This window comes from Platalea leucorodia, assembly GCF_965183815.1.
Source record: "Platalea leucorodia genome assembly, chromosome: 9".
NCBI lineage: Eukaryota > Metazoa > Chordata > Aves > Pelecaniformes > Threskiornithidae > Platalea > Platalea leucorodia.
The window spans coordinates 11,375,242-11,392,298 of record NC_138831.1 but is presented as its reverse complement, the minus strand read 5'-3'; the positions used below and the strand labels follow the sequence as shown (position 1 = coordinate 11,392,298).

At 40.4% G+C, this 17,057-nt stretch overlaps 1 protein-coding gene across 1 annotated transcript in view; it reads left to right on the top strand.

The window, feature by feature from the left end:
- The window catches only part of RYBP (RING1 and YY1 binding protein), a 42,601-nt gene extending 25,769 nt beyond the window's left edge, over positions 1–16,832 (top strand). Inside the window, exons 3-5 of the mRNA XM_082321493.1 lie at positions 11,727–11,903; positions 12,018–12,116; positions 16,243–16,832. Of these exons, the coding sequence (XP_082177619.1) occupies positions 11,727–11,903; positions 12,018–12,116; positions 16,243–16,495 (529 nt within the window). The 3' untranslated portion in view covers positions 16,496–16,832. The remainder of the gene's footprint in view (positions 1–11,726; positions 11,904–12,017; positions 12,117–16,242) is intronic.
- Positions 16,833–17,057: the final 225 nt, after the last annotated feature.

Genomic DNA, 17,057 nt, shown 5'->3' with positions numbered 1-17,057 from the left:
GGCAAAGCTACGTTCCTGGTTGTTCCAAGGACTCTTGAAATGTCACTTTCATATGAAAGGAAATCCTTTGGGGTTTTTTGTTGGGTTTTTTGTTTTGTTTTGTTTTTAAACAAAAAGGAGATTTTGTTCGCTGGAAAAACTCAATTTCTGTCTTTAAGGTAAAGCCTGCCGTTTCTGATGTAGCTGAATTAAAATTACTGCCTTGCTCGATTGGCTGCCTTTTTTTAATGGCATCCCTAGAGATTTAGGGCCCTTTGAGACTATTCAGCATCTGTTGTAGAATTGATAGTTTCTCATTTTGCTTCTATGTGAACTTAGCCTGGTTGGTAAATGATAAAGAAGTCTTTTTTTTTTTTTTTTTTTTTTTCTTTCTCCTAAGTGCACAGTGTTCCAGTGTCATGCAATCACAGTGAAATTTTACTCTGGTAAACCAGCACATCCCTGCATTGCCAGGGGACTCCGCAAAATTGTTACTCAGAAATTTCTTCTTTGTTTTTAAGCAAAGCTATCATGCCTCTGTATCCGCAGGTTAGGTGTTCGGATTATCTGCATTTCTCAAAGAGTAAGTGTTATGTAAATTTAAGCATTATGCTTGAAGTGACTGGAAACCCTGTTACGTAGTTCTTGCTAGTGACCACTGCTCACAGGTTCGGAGGCTGCGTCAGTCCTGTCGGTACTGATCTTAGGACAGTGTTTGAAAGGGTGACGGTGATAAAAAAATTACTCTTGCTCTCTCCACATCAGAGCACTTCTGGACTGATGATACTGGTGTGCAGCTTCAAAACCTCAAAATCTCATTCAACTCTAGCTGTACAACAGGTGGTGTTTTAGACCCATTACTTAAATGTTGATTTTTTGCATACATAGATTAACCATTTCTCTTCCTTAAAAAAAATACTGACAGGCTTCTTTAGAATGGTATTATATGTGATGCTACATTATGAGGCATTATATGTCTCTGATATGTATTCAAATTTGGAGATGCTTGAGCACGTTTAAAGAGAGAATACTCTTAAAACTCATCTTCCTACAAAAGTACGGGTTATTCTTTGTGTTTACCTAATAACATACTTCTAAGAAGGATGCTTTTGGAAATTATTTTACTTTTTAGTACAAACTTTTGGGGAGGGGATCAACTTCAGAATTTAACGGATGTATCTTTTTTGGTAGGAAGCTCCTCTTCCTCAGCATCGTTCCTTTTTCTCGGTTGTTTTCCAAGTTTGGTCTCTCTCCTGCTGTGATTTTGAAGCGTGAAACTTAAGTATCCCAAAACCTGGAGGCAGATGCTCCCAGATCGGACATGTCAAGCTATATTAAAGGATGGTGTATACATGACAATTTCTGTTACTACTCAAGATTTCAGTGTCTGAAATGGCAATATATATAGTAGCAGCAGTGATAAAGCACTTTTGTAACCAAGTCTGGTATTCCTAGTTTTTAGCTTCAGTTAGAGTTGCTAAAACTATTATTTTCCTCGTATTTGCATTATTTTAATTTATAATACAATAATCCTAAGCAGTTGCTTTGGAGAATCTACATGTTAAATTTTCATCAGACTCATTTATGCCCTCATGCTGCCAACTGCACCTTGTTACTCGCCAGGAAGTTTTGAGCCTGTTCACCATCCTCAGGATTATACATAGCTTAATAAACAGTCAAATAGGAAGAGGTATTTAAGTAACTGGTTTTGTTGTAAATCTGAGTATTTTATTATACACATCTTGGTTGCTGCCAGCTCTATGAACTGTTTTCAAATTTTTGCTAGTGAGAGCAGCTTATTTTTGACAAGCAAGTAAAATTGTCTTAGTTTTATCATCATTCCGGTGGTAGTAGGCAAGTAAATTTTGTGCTGAGACCAGTGAATTTTCCATAACAATTTTGTAAGTCTTTGTAAATCATGGAACATTTGCTATTTTGCCATTTAGCAGTAAGGTGTGTCCGTAGATAAAAACACAGAAGCAGCTGCACAACAAATGTTACCATTTTGGTGTACAACCTGCTGAAGTACTGATTTGAGTTTTCAGTGATGGATAAACCTGAAGCTCTGAGTGGATCAGCGGATGGGTCAATAGCATGATGAGGGCAGTTGCAGTAAGTTTCTAGAAATGAAGCTTGTGCAGCACCTGCAACATAAGACTAAAATTACTGGTAACCAAAGAAATTCACATACCTAAGAAAAATGATTTGGCAATCTCAAGGCCATCTTTACATTTACGGTTGCATCTCATTTCATAAACACTCGGTTGTGGATTTTCTCTATATTAGCACAGTTTTTCTACTGTTGTAGAACTTCTTCCCTACAAATGCAATAAATGAATAGGAGGCAGTGCTTTTTTCTGAATGCTTAGCTGTGGACCTAACCACTGCTGGTGGTAAGCAAATGCTTAGGCAGAGAGCAAGAAGGGGAGTTGTAAAGTTGTTCTTGTTCAGCTGGAATTTAGGGTGATGTTGCAATTGGGAGTTGATGTTATTTTAATCCATTACGTATGGCAGATTTTGTTTTAAGCAGGAGAGATGTAGTGTGCTCTTTTTTCTTAATTTCTGATTTTTTTTTTTTAAATGGGCCATTAAAAAAATCTTAGTAGAAAATGTAAAATAGTGGAGCAAGGAGGCATCTTAAAAACTGTAATTCTGGCTATGTACTTTTGTCTTAGATTTTTATATATATAGTCATGAATCAGAAGTAGCTTTTTAATATTTGTAAGCATAATAAAGTTGTGATCATTTGGATAGTTCTGCTTCCCCATCAAACAGGACAAAACATGCTTAAAATGTGGTAAATTGGGTGCTTTGTCAATTCTTTATTCATTTTACATGTATTTAGAAGAGTGTTGAACTCCTTATTTAAGGAAATGTGCTTTATTTTGTAATGAAAGCAGAAAAAGGTAATTGAGACTTTTTTTCCATTCTAGTCCTTAAAGGATGTTCCTATTGGAAATAATTCCAGCAGATGAATGCAGGTGCAACTTCAGCACTTCCTTGCTATTGTGTATAAATATATATATAAATATAGCATAAATATGCAATAGCATAAATGTAAAGTGTATAAATATGTGTATATGTATTTATATATATATATACACACACCCCCAAGCTGCTGCAGCGCCTGCTGGCGGGGAGCCGTGCAGGTGGGCCCTGCACAGCCGGGGAGGACAGGCGTGGGGGCTGCAGCCTCCGTTGGTAGCTCCAGGGACGGAGCAGAGAGCGGCCGGGAGCAGTTGCTGTTGTCGGAGCGGGTCTCTGCCAGGGATTCGGACTAGGCAGAGAAAGCAACTGCAGGGCGAGCATCTGCTGGACAGCCTCAGGGCTTTCACTGGCAGTCGTTAGCTGCTGCAGATTAGATATGAAATTATCTCCTGTTGCAGCTCAGATAGGTGCTACAGATGAGAGGATGGGTGAGACTGCCAGCGCTGCTGGAGCTTCCACGCAGGCTCTTACTCTAAAGGGAGAAACAGAGCAGTATTTCTTCCAAAACTTCAGCATGGCTTCTGTTTTGCCTCCTGCAGACATAGTAAGTTAAATTTTACGGTATTAGTGGTTAAGTAAATCTCAAGCTCTCTTCCAATAACTGATACTCAGCATTGTTATTCACTCTTTTCCCTCCATGCTCTGGTATCAAAGAAGCCTGAAGAACAACTTGTGTTGAACTCTTCCTTTTGCCATCTTGTGATTTCAAGTTAAATAGCTGCAAAAGGGGAGAGTTGTTGCTCTTGAGAAGTGCTGTTTTGCAGGGGACCTTGTACAGATGGCTCTTCTCCAGAGCGTACAGGAGCTTTTGTTTGCTGCTGTCTTACGCTACTTGGTATCATGAACGCTCCACAGAGGCACATCAGAATAAACTTGTTGTCCAAAACATGTGCGCCATACAATGTTAGACATCTTTTTTTTAATTATTTTTATAAGGGTGTGTGGTAGAGAAGCACAAAGACCCAGGGCAGTAAGGCAAGCAGAGCCCTGGGTAGAGAAGACTCAGGTTTATGATCAATCTCTGGCTCAGTACTTTTTAACCAGAAAGCCCAGTCTGTGATTTATTGGTTTCCCTTGCAGGGTGGGGGAAGAGGTTTTGTGCAAGCTCTGTATACTTGCAAGAACGCAAGCAGTGGTGCTTCTCCACTGAAAATCTTCCAACAAATTTCCAAATCGCCCCGTTCTCCGCCTTCGGCTCTTGCTGGCAGTCCACCAGGTCCTAAGTCCAGCTGTGCAAGGACCACCATATAAGATGTTTTTTTATTTAATTTGGTATGAGATTAATGGTTGTGATTTGCTTTCACGTTTGGATTTGCGGTAGTGCCTATGTGACCAGTTACAAGAAATGTTATTTGCAGTTTTCAGTTCTGTACTGTATTAGAACGGGTGTTTTGAGAACTTAGGTGACTACTCGCCACTTCGGCATGGCAAAATTCTGGTCAAACTGCTTCCAAAAACATCTTACGGCCCTGACTGTAGACGATTTTGTAATGGGATTATATGAAATAATGTATATTAAAAAAGAACTGTAAAAGTATTGAAAAACCTATTACACTGTGCTATTGAGCAGTCATGCTGAAATAGTTTCATAGATCAAGTCTGGAACTCAGTACTGGATTTGTGATTTTTAGCATATCTTCACTAGAAACATCAGTAATGTGAGCTGCAGAATCTGTGTAGTGGCAACTCTGGGGAGTAAAACTCTTTGATTTGTACACTTGGATTTGTAAATATGCCCAAATAATTAAAAATAAGCAATGTTGAGGCTCCTGTAACAAGTAAGAATTGAGTATTCTTTTTAAGAGGTATCGTTCAAAGAGGCTCAGCTACCCTATGGGGGCACCGAGGCAGTGACTAGCTGCTTTCAAGCAAACAGTAATGCCTGTTGTGTTGTGTAAAGGGAGGTGGCAGCTTGCATTTCATTTAATAACTTTCCCATTCTTAATTTGATTTAAAAAAAAGGGGGGGGGGGGAATTGAAGAAAAGCAGGTTTTCACCCTAAAAGGCAGAGGAGCTGGCAGCTCTGCTGGCAGCTGACCGCTAAATATTAAATAGTGCTAATGATATTGAACTTTTTAAGGTTTAAAAACATAAATACAGTGGGAGGTATTCAAACTGTAAGAAATGACTTGAAGTCTAAAAACTTCTGGTGGACAAACATAAACCTTAAAATACTCTTATTCTGAAATCTGAACAGCTCAAGGTTTGTTGTCGTGGCCAGGAATAGTTACCACAAGCCTGAGGCTCCATTATCTCTGCATTGCCTATTCTTGGCTATTCCAAGGAGATGGGAGACAGCGGGCTGGATGGCCAAGGAGGACATTGGACAGTTTGTTGGAGACTTTCTGGAGGTGGCCATACATTTTTAAATGTACTTAGTTCATTTTCTGACGAACAATTGTTTTGTTTGTGTGAGGCTATTGTTTTCTTTCAGTTTTTTTCCAAAATGTTCAGCCTTAACACTCAGTCTTTCAAACACGTTGCTGTGCCCTTCTGTATGACGTTAGTAGCAAATGCCGTTCTCTTCTTCAGCTGAAAGATAACTGCTGGCGATGCTGTGAAAAACCGACACCTGCAGCCCAGAAGTGGATGTTACTTAGATTAACTTCTTTATTTTTAAACATCTGTCTTCTAAATAAAAGCACAGCATTAGCACATCAGTGGTAAAGGAAAATTCTGTTCTTTCAACAAAATATTGCTCAGTTGCATATTTCTTGCTGTTTGTCCTTCTAGTCGTCTTTTACTGTTTTTATTGTTGCCTTGTGGTCTTGTATTACATGGAGAACTTATCTGATAAATGTATACAGCTTCCATACTGCTTTGCAGTTGTGCACTGGGGACATTTGTCCATTCATCCTTTTTCTTGTTGCTAAAAAGGACCGTGTGGTCATCACAAGTGAGCTGGAAAATATGCATGCAAGAATGAGTGCTCACCCTGTTACGTTTACGGCTTAATTTCTCCAAAGCTTTGGTTATTCTGGATGTAAAATTCTTCTAAGGAGATGTTTTTTTTTTTTTTTTTAATATGTTCATGGGTTAGTTTCTAACCTTGCTTTATAGTATCTCTCAGAAGTATGCTTTTACTGTATTATTGTTCTGGCACTAACTGTTTTATAAACACTCACGTAAATACTTTTGTCTTGTTTCAGCAAAGTTATATTCACGTGTGACTAGGATTATTAAAATAATCATGTACTTCACACTGCACAGCGTATGAAACACATTTCTCAAAGAAACGGCGAGCTGCACAGAGGTCTGTCGGTATCACTGCTTGCATCAAAGCCAGAACAGCATGAAATTATCCAAATCCTCAGTACTTCATGTTACATGAGGCTTTTGACTCTGAAATCCCACTTGATGCCAGTTTCATTCTTCTGATAACGTAGTCGTAGGAAAGTAAAAGCAATTGTAATTAGATCCACGTTTCTGGGGATTGCCGGAGTCCCTCAAGGTCTCTGTGTGTTGCTGTGGGTATAAAGCAAGCCGCTGTCTCTGCTCTGAGTGTGTGCAGGAGGCAGGTGACTTGCCTTTTCTCAAGGCAGTGGGACCAAAGAAATCCCAAACAGATACAGAAATTAAGGTCACGTGAAAAATACAGTGCATCTTACCCTCCTGTATCCCTGTTGAAATCCAGGTCCAAGTAAATACCATGTGTTGGATGTGCAGTGCGATTTATGCTGCTCGACTCCCAAGCCCAGTTGCAGAGGGTAGTTGTGGAGCAGCAGAATTCCTGGGCATCGGTGCTCTGGATTTGGTCCTGAGACAGGCTTTAAAGGGAAGCTTTGAGATACAGAAGAAAATGCAGGTAGTGAAGCACTGCAAGATACTTGCCAGAACCTTAGAAGTACCTATTTTTCCTGTTTTCAGGAGCACAGTAACATAAGCAGTGAGCCCTTCGTGAAGGGTCTTGCTTTTATTCCACTTCCCATAAGCCAAACATCCCAGTGTCACTTAATATGACAATCTTGGGGTATAGTATTTGCAGGCATAATGTTTCTGTGCAGGTCTGTTAATAAAAGGCAGTAAAGAGTATTTGTGCATACCATTCACGATAGTCGATGGTAAAGACCTAGGTGCTAAACCCACACTCGGAATAGACAAATACATTGCAGTGTTTTTATGCATCAGTATGTCCTTGCTGCAAAGATCACTAACTGTTGCACAAATATCTGCTCCGGTGATGTAAACTATAGTTTAACTAATGCGAAACAATTTATTTGGCTGAATGTAACTTTGAAAGCACAGTTTAATTCAGTTTAATTGCTCTTAGTTTTAGAGAGGGAGAAGATATTCTTCTTTATGTTAAAAAAAAAAAAAAAAGATAACGTTCATTTATTTGTCACATCAGGGTTGGATCTCGGTGGTTGAGTCTTTACCCAGGCTGTCGTTTAAATTAGGGGAAAATTGTCCAAGCAAAGCATAACTTTACCTTAATGTTCAGGTAGAAGAAACGTACCTATTTCAGATACTCACATTGAAAATTTGTTCTTAAGATGTTCATCTACTTGGCATTATCTGCTGGCAGGTGTTATAATACTGGCTTCTCTGTTTTTTAAAGCACTCACCTGATACTAGGTGCAGAGTAGGCATTAGTAATGGTGGCCACCAAGGTGTAATAGCACATTTCTATTTGTAGGGACACAGATGGGGGGAATCAAGCAGAGTCTCTTGTAGCAGACGTTGGGCGAGTAGCTGTGGTGCCACCGACCCCGTTGGTGTCAGAGGGGACCCAGCACGGAGCAGGGAACCGATAGGGAAAACGTGCATCATCTTCCTCTCATCGGGAAGACCTGCTGGCCTGCAAGAAGCAGAGCCCCATGGCTCAGTATTTGATGTCTGCTTAGGAATTCAAGAACCAAGTGTAATATTAACTATTACATCTCTTCAAATAGTTTTTTTGGAAGTTGAGACTCGTTAGGTGTGGTTTGTGTGTAATGTTGCTAGTTTAAACCTTCTACTAAATAACAAGATAGTTGTTCCTTAAGTGTGAGCTTTGGTTAGAAAGCTTGGAAGAGGCTGAGTTGGGGTTTGATTTTTGTCGCTCTAGATGCAGTCTTTGTTTATATGGATTGCTTAATGTTAAAGAAAGTAAGCTGATGAGTGGATTTTGGTGGTAAAAATGGTTAATACTTGTTTCTGGGGCTGTTTATTCTTACAAAAAATTTGGAAGGGGCTACAAGTTTCTGTTCAGGATATTCTGCTCAAATGATATATTAAAAAAAAAAAAGCTTACATATTTGGGTTGAAACATCCTCTTTGAAGATTGCCAAAAAAAAGGCCAGTTGAAACAAAATTAGGGGCAGGGAGACTCGGGCACATTATAGTGTTCAAAAACAGAAAAAGAAGAAAGGGATCCTTCTGTTCTTACGAATACAAATTCTGCGGTGGAAGCCGGAGCATGTTAAATAATTGTAGCCCAAGTGGGAGTGAGGCTTGTTTCTCTCCACTGATATTATTTTTCCTTTCCTTGTTCAAATTCTGAAATGGAAGACAACTAGTATCCGCTGCAAAGTATTACTGAATTTACGCTTTTCCTTATTTCTAGAAGGCAATGCAAGCTTACCTGCTGCCACAGCTGGGGAAGAATTCACAACACTCACGAAGAGGGTGGCTGCTGGGACAAACAGCGTGACTAGGACAGGGCACGGATGGCTGTGGAGGCAGGAACGGTGTCTGGAGGGATGGTCGGTGCTGGGGGTGCTAGATCAGATCATCAGCGTTAGCCCTTGAAGTGTGTTTTTGGTAGGCGGGGAAACTTGGAGCAAGTTTTGGATACTGCAGCTACTTTACTCGATTGTGGTTACTATGGTTATAGTTTGCTGTGGTTAAAAATGTGCTGTTCTACTTGCTTTGCTTGGCTGTTTTGTAAAGGGCTTGTAACCAGTGTATCCTGGCTGTAGTGGCAGTGTGGGCCTTACTTGAAGGATTTTACTACTCTTATTATTACTATTAGCATGCCAGTTGCTTAACTGCTTTTTAACCTTCCTAAGCTTGCTGCTAGTGTGAGTGAAATGGCCAGATTAGGAATTGGAAAGCTATTGGGTTATTTGCGTTATTTAAAAGAAATAAAATAAATCCGTTCTAGTAGTACAGCAGATCTTGAAACGTGCTCGGTGTTGACCAAAGTCTCAGCAGCTTTCTGCTCCCTTGCTCTGTGCGGCAGGAGAAAGCCCGTCAGCAGGGCTGGGTCTCCTGCCTGCGCACGCTGCTGCCTGCTCTCTTCGCTTTCAGTTTTGGGTTTGCCCTTACCCTTACAAGCCAGCGTGGCGCGTAAGGAGGAATATGCAAATATGGGGTTTGGAGAAGTTGTGCTCGTTGTGTCGGTGGCTGGCCAGAAAATGATAAAACTTAAATATAGTGTGCCGTCACAGTCACACCTGAGGAGCGGGAGAACAGGGGGCAGGTGTCTCTGCAGGAGCACTTTAAGGCTGGTCTTTTTTGGATTTTAGTCTTCTCTAAGGAAATACAGTTGACTTATTTATGTATTTTTTTAATTTTAGTTTAGTTGCAGTTTCCATTTTAAAATTTGTATCTTCGTTCAAGCACTGCAGCACTCCTGCAACAGGAACGGCAGCTCAGTAGCTGTGGAGGTTGGACGTAAGGCTTGGAAATAACATTGCAAGCACGCACATCAGAGTCGTGCAAAGCAGAAAAACTTTGAAGGTGCTCTCAAATTCTTGAATTGGGATTTTCCATGAATAGCTTGGGTTTCTGAGTTAGCTGGTTGTGTAAACACCAAATAACTGTAAGTCTGGGCAGAAGTGGCAGCTTCAAGCAGTGAGGTTAATCATGTATAATCACGTAGGGAGATGGTATCTGCCCTTTCTTTGAAGATTTCTTGACACTATCTTTTTTTTTTTTTTTTTTTGAGTAGGCAGTTAGCAGGTTGCTTGACACAAGCTAATGTTGTCAGCTTTTAGTGTGGTTGCATCAATCTGAAAAATCTTTTCCTTGTAACCAAAACACCTTTTCTGAAGTGTTTATTCTCAGTCATACAGACAGAAATTGCTGCATATGGGATTTTAAATGCAAGAATGCTAAGTATCTTCACTGTTCTGTGGAACAGGTAACTGCTTGATCTGACCTGCAAAACATTTCAGCATCATAGTTCTTTAAGGCTGAAGAGTAGATCATCTTTGTTCACTCAGAAATGTACGCACATTGTAGCACTAGTTTCTCTGTTGGGTGAAAAATCCAAATGCCAGTGGTGTTGAGGCGGGTCAGGGGCCTGATTACAACCTATTGTATAGACTTTATAATAACCTGTGGTAGTGAAATGAAATATTTGGGTGTATCTGGCTTCAGTAAGAACAGCTTGGTACCATTATACAGAAAACCAGTGCCAAGAGTTGCTTATTAGATACTTGGATTGTCCTGTGACAGGGAGAAGAACTTTGCTGGCTGTTCCATTACCTGTATGTATCATCTCTAAATGCACATGTTACATGTGAGCAGTTAGTGTTTTATACGTTTATTTTTTTAAAAACACATGAAACCACTAAGTAGCTTCTTAAGAAAGTCTCTCTAGGTGTTTGCAGTAAAAACTGGGTGCAGGTACAGAGCTCTGCAGCAGAAACCCTTGGGTTCCCATGTTCCAGTTGTAGACTTAATGATACTTGCCTACTACTTTCATTGACAATCTGTTGTAGTCCAATCTATGAAGAAAATTTGAATCGTATTTGTGACCAATATAACAGCTATGGACAAGCATGAGCAACTGTTGCAATTAGTATTCAGCTCATAATGGAAGACTAATGGGGTTGATAACCTGGTTTTCTCCCCCCCCCTGCAAAGCTGTGTGAACATAGGGAGCATAGGTCTTTCTGGCATGTTGAAGGGGCTGAATGGGTCATGAATAGTGAGAGTATTCGGAGTATAAACTGCTTGGTGATATGCCAGGCCAGGAGGGAGAGGTTTCGAGTTGTTAAGCTGAGAGGAGATGAGAGTTTGGATGAGGAATGCAGCAGAGAGGAAGGTAAAATTTCCATGAGACTATCTGAGGATCAGTAACCAAGGTGTGGGTTACATACGAAGCTAATTTTTTTGTATAAATCATAATTTGAAATGGAAATAGTCTTTGAAGGACAGTTTGCATGAGTATTTTGTCCGAGCACCATTGGGGACTGCAGACAATTGTGCGAAGACGGTGTGTCGGAGGCTGGCACGGCCGTTCCCCCGTGGAAGCGTGAATGCCCGCTTGTCTTCTCTGCTCCTGCCAGTGAGCTTCAGTCCCGGGCCTCGGGACAAAGTCATCTCAGTTACCTCCTCTTGTTCTTTGTTATCTCTGTGAGGTTTGCTGCTTCAGGGAACCAGAAGCTCATTTGAAAAATTAAATTGAAAGATACGAAGGACACAATGTTTATCAGGAAACTTATTTTTATCACTCACTCTGTTCCTCCTCTTAAAGTGTAGCAACAGTGCGTGGCTGACAACTTCTTGAAAGCTGCTTTTTCACTATTGTCCCCCCCCAAATTGGCTGTGATTCCATGACATGGATGGAACAAAGGGAGCATTATACTTAAGAATGTTAGATGAGGCTAAAAACTGATACAACAGCAGTTTGGAGTACTTCTTAATTTTAAAATTTCTATCTTGTTTGGTAGCAGTAGTATTTCACATTAAATAAGGACATCCATTTGGTTCTTCATAAGTGGAGTATTCTTCTGTGGGTGCTGAAACGAATCTTCATGCTGCTTTTGGTGAAGTCATTTTTACTGTGTAAAATTGACCATAGATCTCTCTTTTTGTCGTCATTATAGAAAACCTAGAATAAACTCTCAGTTGGTGGCACAACAAGTTGCCCAGCAATATGCAACTCCACCACCGCCTAAGAAGGAGAAGAAGGAGAAAGTGGAAAAACAAGACAAAGAAAAACCTGACAAAGAGAAGGAAATTAGTCCGAGTGTTACAAAGAAGAACACTAACAAGAAGACTAAGTAAGTTTGGAGGATGCAGTATTAAATGTGGAGTGATTTCAGTAGCACTGTGCATTGATTAATTGTGTGGTTAATCTAACATCATACTCTCCCTCTTCCCTCCAATTCTTACAGACCAAAGTCAGATATTGTGAAAGATCCTCCTAGCGAAGCGAACAGTATACAGTCTGGGAATACTACAACAAAGACCAGCGACTCAAATCACACTTCAAGGTAACTTTAGTATAAAGTTAAGCTCTCGGTACCTGAGAACTGTGTTAAATAGCAGACACTCTTTTTGAGTACTGACAGAGTACTGTCAGTGTTAGTATGGCAAGATCAGCAGCAGCTAGGAGCCTTCTCCATTTATAAGCACTCAAACACTCTGCTGGTGAGGACAGATTCAGGCATTGGAAATATTTGTTCTATTGTCAACTCAGTTTTCATTTCTCTGCTAAAATAATCGTATTGTCAATTGGGCAGTAATGCTTTTTGCTGTAAAACACGGTTGGCAGAAAAAAAAATAACCAGCAATCATAGTGGTCTTTATCAAATTATTATCATCACTCGATAGCAGTAACAAAGGTTACTTTTTTACTTCCTTATCCGTAATTCAGTCACTGTAATTGTCAAGATAATTTTCCAAGTATATGGGAATTAAAAGACTGCATGAACAGATTTGCTAGAATCTTGCTGTCAACAAAAAGCATGGATGGTTGGTTTCATGTTTGTCTTAAGTTTCAAATGAGTAGCTGTCTATGGAGAGAGGTTTATTCCTAGTCTTGCCTATACTGGTACTCCATGCTTGTTTTCTTTGTGGTACCTTGTGCTCTATTTCTTAAATCAAAAATATGGCATCAAAGTACAGTTTTTATATTGTTGAACTCAGAGCTACAAGAGACAGAATTCAACTGGGTGCTTTGCCTATATGGGCTATATAAGAATTGCATCCCTTTTTAAAATGTGCTCTAAGAAGTATTTTATAGTGAAGCCACATGAACTGAAGCAATATTAGTTAGCTGCCAACAGTTGTAAAGCACATGGGAAACATGTTAGCATTAAGGTTGGCAAGACATGACTCTGCAGAAAACTGTTGTCTTGGAATTTTTTAAATAGCATGAAAATGTTTAATAAGAGTGAATATCCTTTACACAGTAACTCACTTGAATGCAGTGAGGGCAGTGTGAGATTTGCGGAGCTGTTTGCAGGGACTGCTGTTAACTCCTCCTCAGCCGCCAAAGACCAAAGTGTCCATTCCTGATTTGATTAGAGAAATATAGCTTTATTGCAATGATAATTTTTTTTGTCCTGTTCTTTTTGAAATGGTACTTATTTTGAGACTTAGGATGCAAGAGACTTGATGCACTTGACTAGTGACATAATATTAAATTGGTAGATTACATCAAATAATTGTTTTTACTCCTTGAAGGAGTCACTCTGTCTACTGCAGAGTCTTTTAGTCCATGTTTTCTGGCAAGCTTCTGTCATTCCTAATCCTTAATAGTATCAGGTCTAGCTGGATATTTTTAAGGGATACATCATCTCCTTCAGTTCTTAAACTATCTTTTTAAGTGTTTAGTTTAGTGGAACTTTTCTTGCAGTTCACTTCCCTCAGGAGTGCTGTCGAGAGTCGTCATAAAGGATCTGATTTTTACGGAGTCACAACTTATCTGCTCAGTTTTTTTCATGCCCAGATTTCTTAACTGTTTTTTTGTAAATTGTCTGTAAGGATCTCTGGATTTTTAAGAAATCCTGTCTGAACTTCTTAATACCATGGCTGTTTCTGACAAAATGTCTTGGTTCATTCCATGCCTTCCTATGCACTTTCAGATTGATTGTTTTGAAACACATTATTTGGCCAAAACCCTTTTTAGCTATAAACATGAAGCGTCAGGTGTTTAATTTTGCAAAATAACGTGAATGGGCGAATCCTTCTATAGGAAGCAAAAACTGTATGCATGTGCTGAAGAGATTGTCTGGAGGTTTCCATCTGTGCTTAATCAGCTCTTTACACAGGGGAGACCCCTAAAACATCCTGCAGAAATGGTTGGAGGGCTCAGTTCTAAAACTGATATTGAGAATATGTTTGTGAGTGGGACTGTTGAGAGATCCTGCACCTCAGCCCTGCTTCTCCCCAGTCCTTCCATGTTACTTTGTCATGGCATTTAAAGATGTGTGGGTAGTTTCATTCAGGCGCTTGATGCATGGCTTATCTCAAAGGCTGCTGGTAGCAGGAGCTTTTCTGGGCAAAACTTAATGCAGCTTAGGCTGTATGAACTCCTTTTTTCTTTCTTTTTTTCTAAATATGACTATCAGTGCTGGCTTTTGGCAAGCAATAGCAGAAGTGCACGCATGTTCAGCCCTGTAGAAAGGTGGAGGCAATAAGGTCTGTTCTGCTGTCTGCGCCAGAGTGGTTTTTTGGCTATTTCTGAGTACAAGAGAGAAGAAATGACCCAGGCAAATTACAGGAAGAACTGGGTTTCCTAGAGGAACTCGGGGCTTAGGGAGGAAAATACGTACGCGTACTACGCTTCTGGGAACGCTTGCTGCCGTGTTTGCTGCTGATGCTTTGGGGGCAGCCTTCATCCGCTGAGATGCTATCTGAAAGCCGATGGAAACCCCAAAACTTGCTGAGCTAGGTGGCCTTTCTTGTTACCCACAAACAAGGTGACATCATTTAATCTAGCCTGTGGTTACGTGTTGAATTTGCCAACTCCTGCGAGCACGTATGTACAACGCATACGTGTGGGCGGGTGTCTCGCTGCTGCGGGAATTCACTAAGCACAGTTTTGGGTTTGAAAAGGCTGGTCACTAAACGACGGGCTGTTTCAAGTAGGAGGTTTTACTGACGGTTATCCCAGCACAGTGGTATTTTAGTTGTATTTTCTATCAGAAATGCTTTTCCTGTGCTACTTGTTAAAAATTGAAGCAGCCTCCTAGGTTAGATATGAAAATACTATTTTTGGTGCAGTAACTTCATTTTTTATAAGGAAGTTTGCAGAAATACAATTGCTCTATTTTTGAAGCTGTACATCTGTCCTTAATACTTTATTCTGTCTAGTTCTAGAATACTATTTGGATAACTACTTCTTTAGGACTTTCCCCTTGTTAACTTACTAGCCATTGAATAGGCAAGGCAAATACAAAGTCAGCTTAATTTCCTCTTTTTTTTTTTATTTTGGCTGCATTAGCCTGGTATGCTGCAGACGAGGAGGAGGAAAGGCAGACTGGTTTAAAAGCTGGAGCTTGATCCCAAAGTAAACTAACCTTCCCTCCATCCCTTGGAATAAGGCAGTTCTCAGCAAGCTGCTTTTCACTGATGTATAAAGACTCTGCTTTTTTATTTCCCTATTGGGAATATTCTGCTGCTTAAGCCTGACCCTTAATTAGGAGCAAAAGCTGTAAATTGCAGCAGTCGCTGCAGCTGACTTGGAATTTGCTGGTAGCTGGAGGACTGTCCAAGGTTTGTTGTATCAGAGCTTTGGACCAGCCCTTGAAATGTGCATGAATGTCAGCTTCCTAGAGTCTAGACCCTTATTAGCTACATTACTAATTGAATGATAGCACAGCATGCAAATTACTGAGATAATCCTGAGCTATAAATACCACTGTGTTCTTTTCTAGTGGATTTGATTTTTTTTTTTCTCCTTCCCCTAACCAAAAGCGCTAGCTGCAAGAAACACCGTTGTACATTCTGGATTTTATTTACAATAGCCTCGATTCCAGAGGGAACGTTTTGAGTGTTTTTATACATAGGCTGATTGGGCATCCGATTTGTATAAGCTCAAAGCAGTTGAAAGAGAAGCCAAGTTGTCCCAGTGCCTGTGTTGTTTGCAGCTGCAGAGTTCCAATATGGGAATGAAAGAGCCATGGTCAAATGCTTTCATGTGGTTTTGTATTGCAGAGTCACAGCCTTGTCTCATAACATCAGGGCACATGATGAGATGGTGAATTTAGATAAGAGAACTCTTTCATCTGCCCCTTGGGGAAGAGATCTTTGGTCTGTCTGGCTCCTGTCCGCTTGGCTCTGCTGTAGTGTCCTCCTTTCTGGCAGAGTTGGATTAGGGATAAGTCTACAGCAGACACCCTTTGCAGAGCTCTGCAAGACAGGTCTCTCCTCTGGGGCTGAGCGTGCTGCTGCAGCCCCCGCAGCCTGGGCTGCCGCAGGGAGCAGGTCAAACCTTCGTCCTCCGCTGTGCAGCACTTACTGCTGCCTCGGTTCTCCTCCCAGTTATTGCCATCTGCGCAGGCGAGCGGAGGACAAGACAGACCAAGTTTGTTGTCAGATGCTTTTTGTAATAAACTTTTCCTTTCTCATTTATTTTTATCCTTTTCGTAAATATTTTCTCATTTATTTTAGACCCAGACTGAAAAATGTGGACAGAAGTACCGCACAGCAGCTGGCAGTCACAGTGGGAAATGTCACAGTAATTATCACAGACTTTAAAGAAAAGACTCGCTCTTCTTCCACATCGTCTTCTACAGTGACCTCCAGTGCAGGATCAGAACAACAGAATCAGAGCAGCTCGGGCTCTGAGAGCACAGACAAGGGCTCGTCCCGTTCCTCCACGCCAAAGGGGGACATGTCGGCAGTCAACGACGAATCTTTCTGAAAATTGCACATGGAGTTGTGGAAACTATGAATCAGGGTATGAAATTCAAACATTCCACCTGCCCATGCTGTTCAAATCCTGGAGAGCCTCTTCTGTGCTTGAACACACACTTTCTCGGACATCGACCTCTTACTGATGCAACCAGGATAATTTCTGCTTGCCGTGGGCATCTGGCCACCAAGGAATTTCTCACCCTAACGATTACTCTTGACACTTTTATGTATTCCATTGTTTTATATGATTTTCCTAACAATCATTTATAATTGGATGTGCTCCTGAATCTACTTTTTTATAATATCTGCTGTGCACAATTTTCCATGAACATTACAACTTTTTGTTTTGGGGTAGGGAGCGGGTGGGGAGGGAAGGGGGCTTTATTTATTGCATTCACAAACTCCATCCTCTTTCAACATATCCTTTTTAAGTTCAGTTCTTCTTCCAGTTATACTGTGTACTATCAGTTTTGATATAAATTATATATAAATATATATAAAAATAAATATATATAAAGGGTTATTTGAAACCAATACATGGAAACGCTGGTGCTTGAAACACTGTGAAG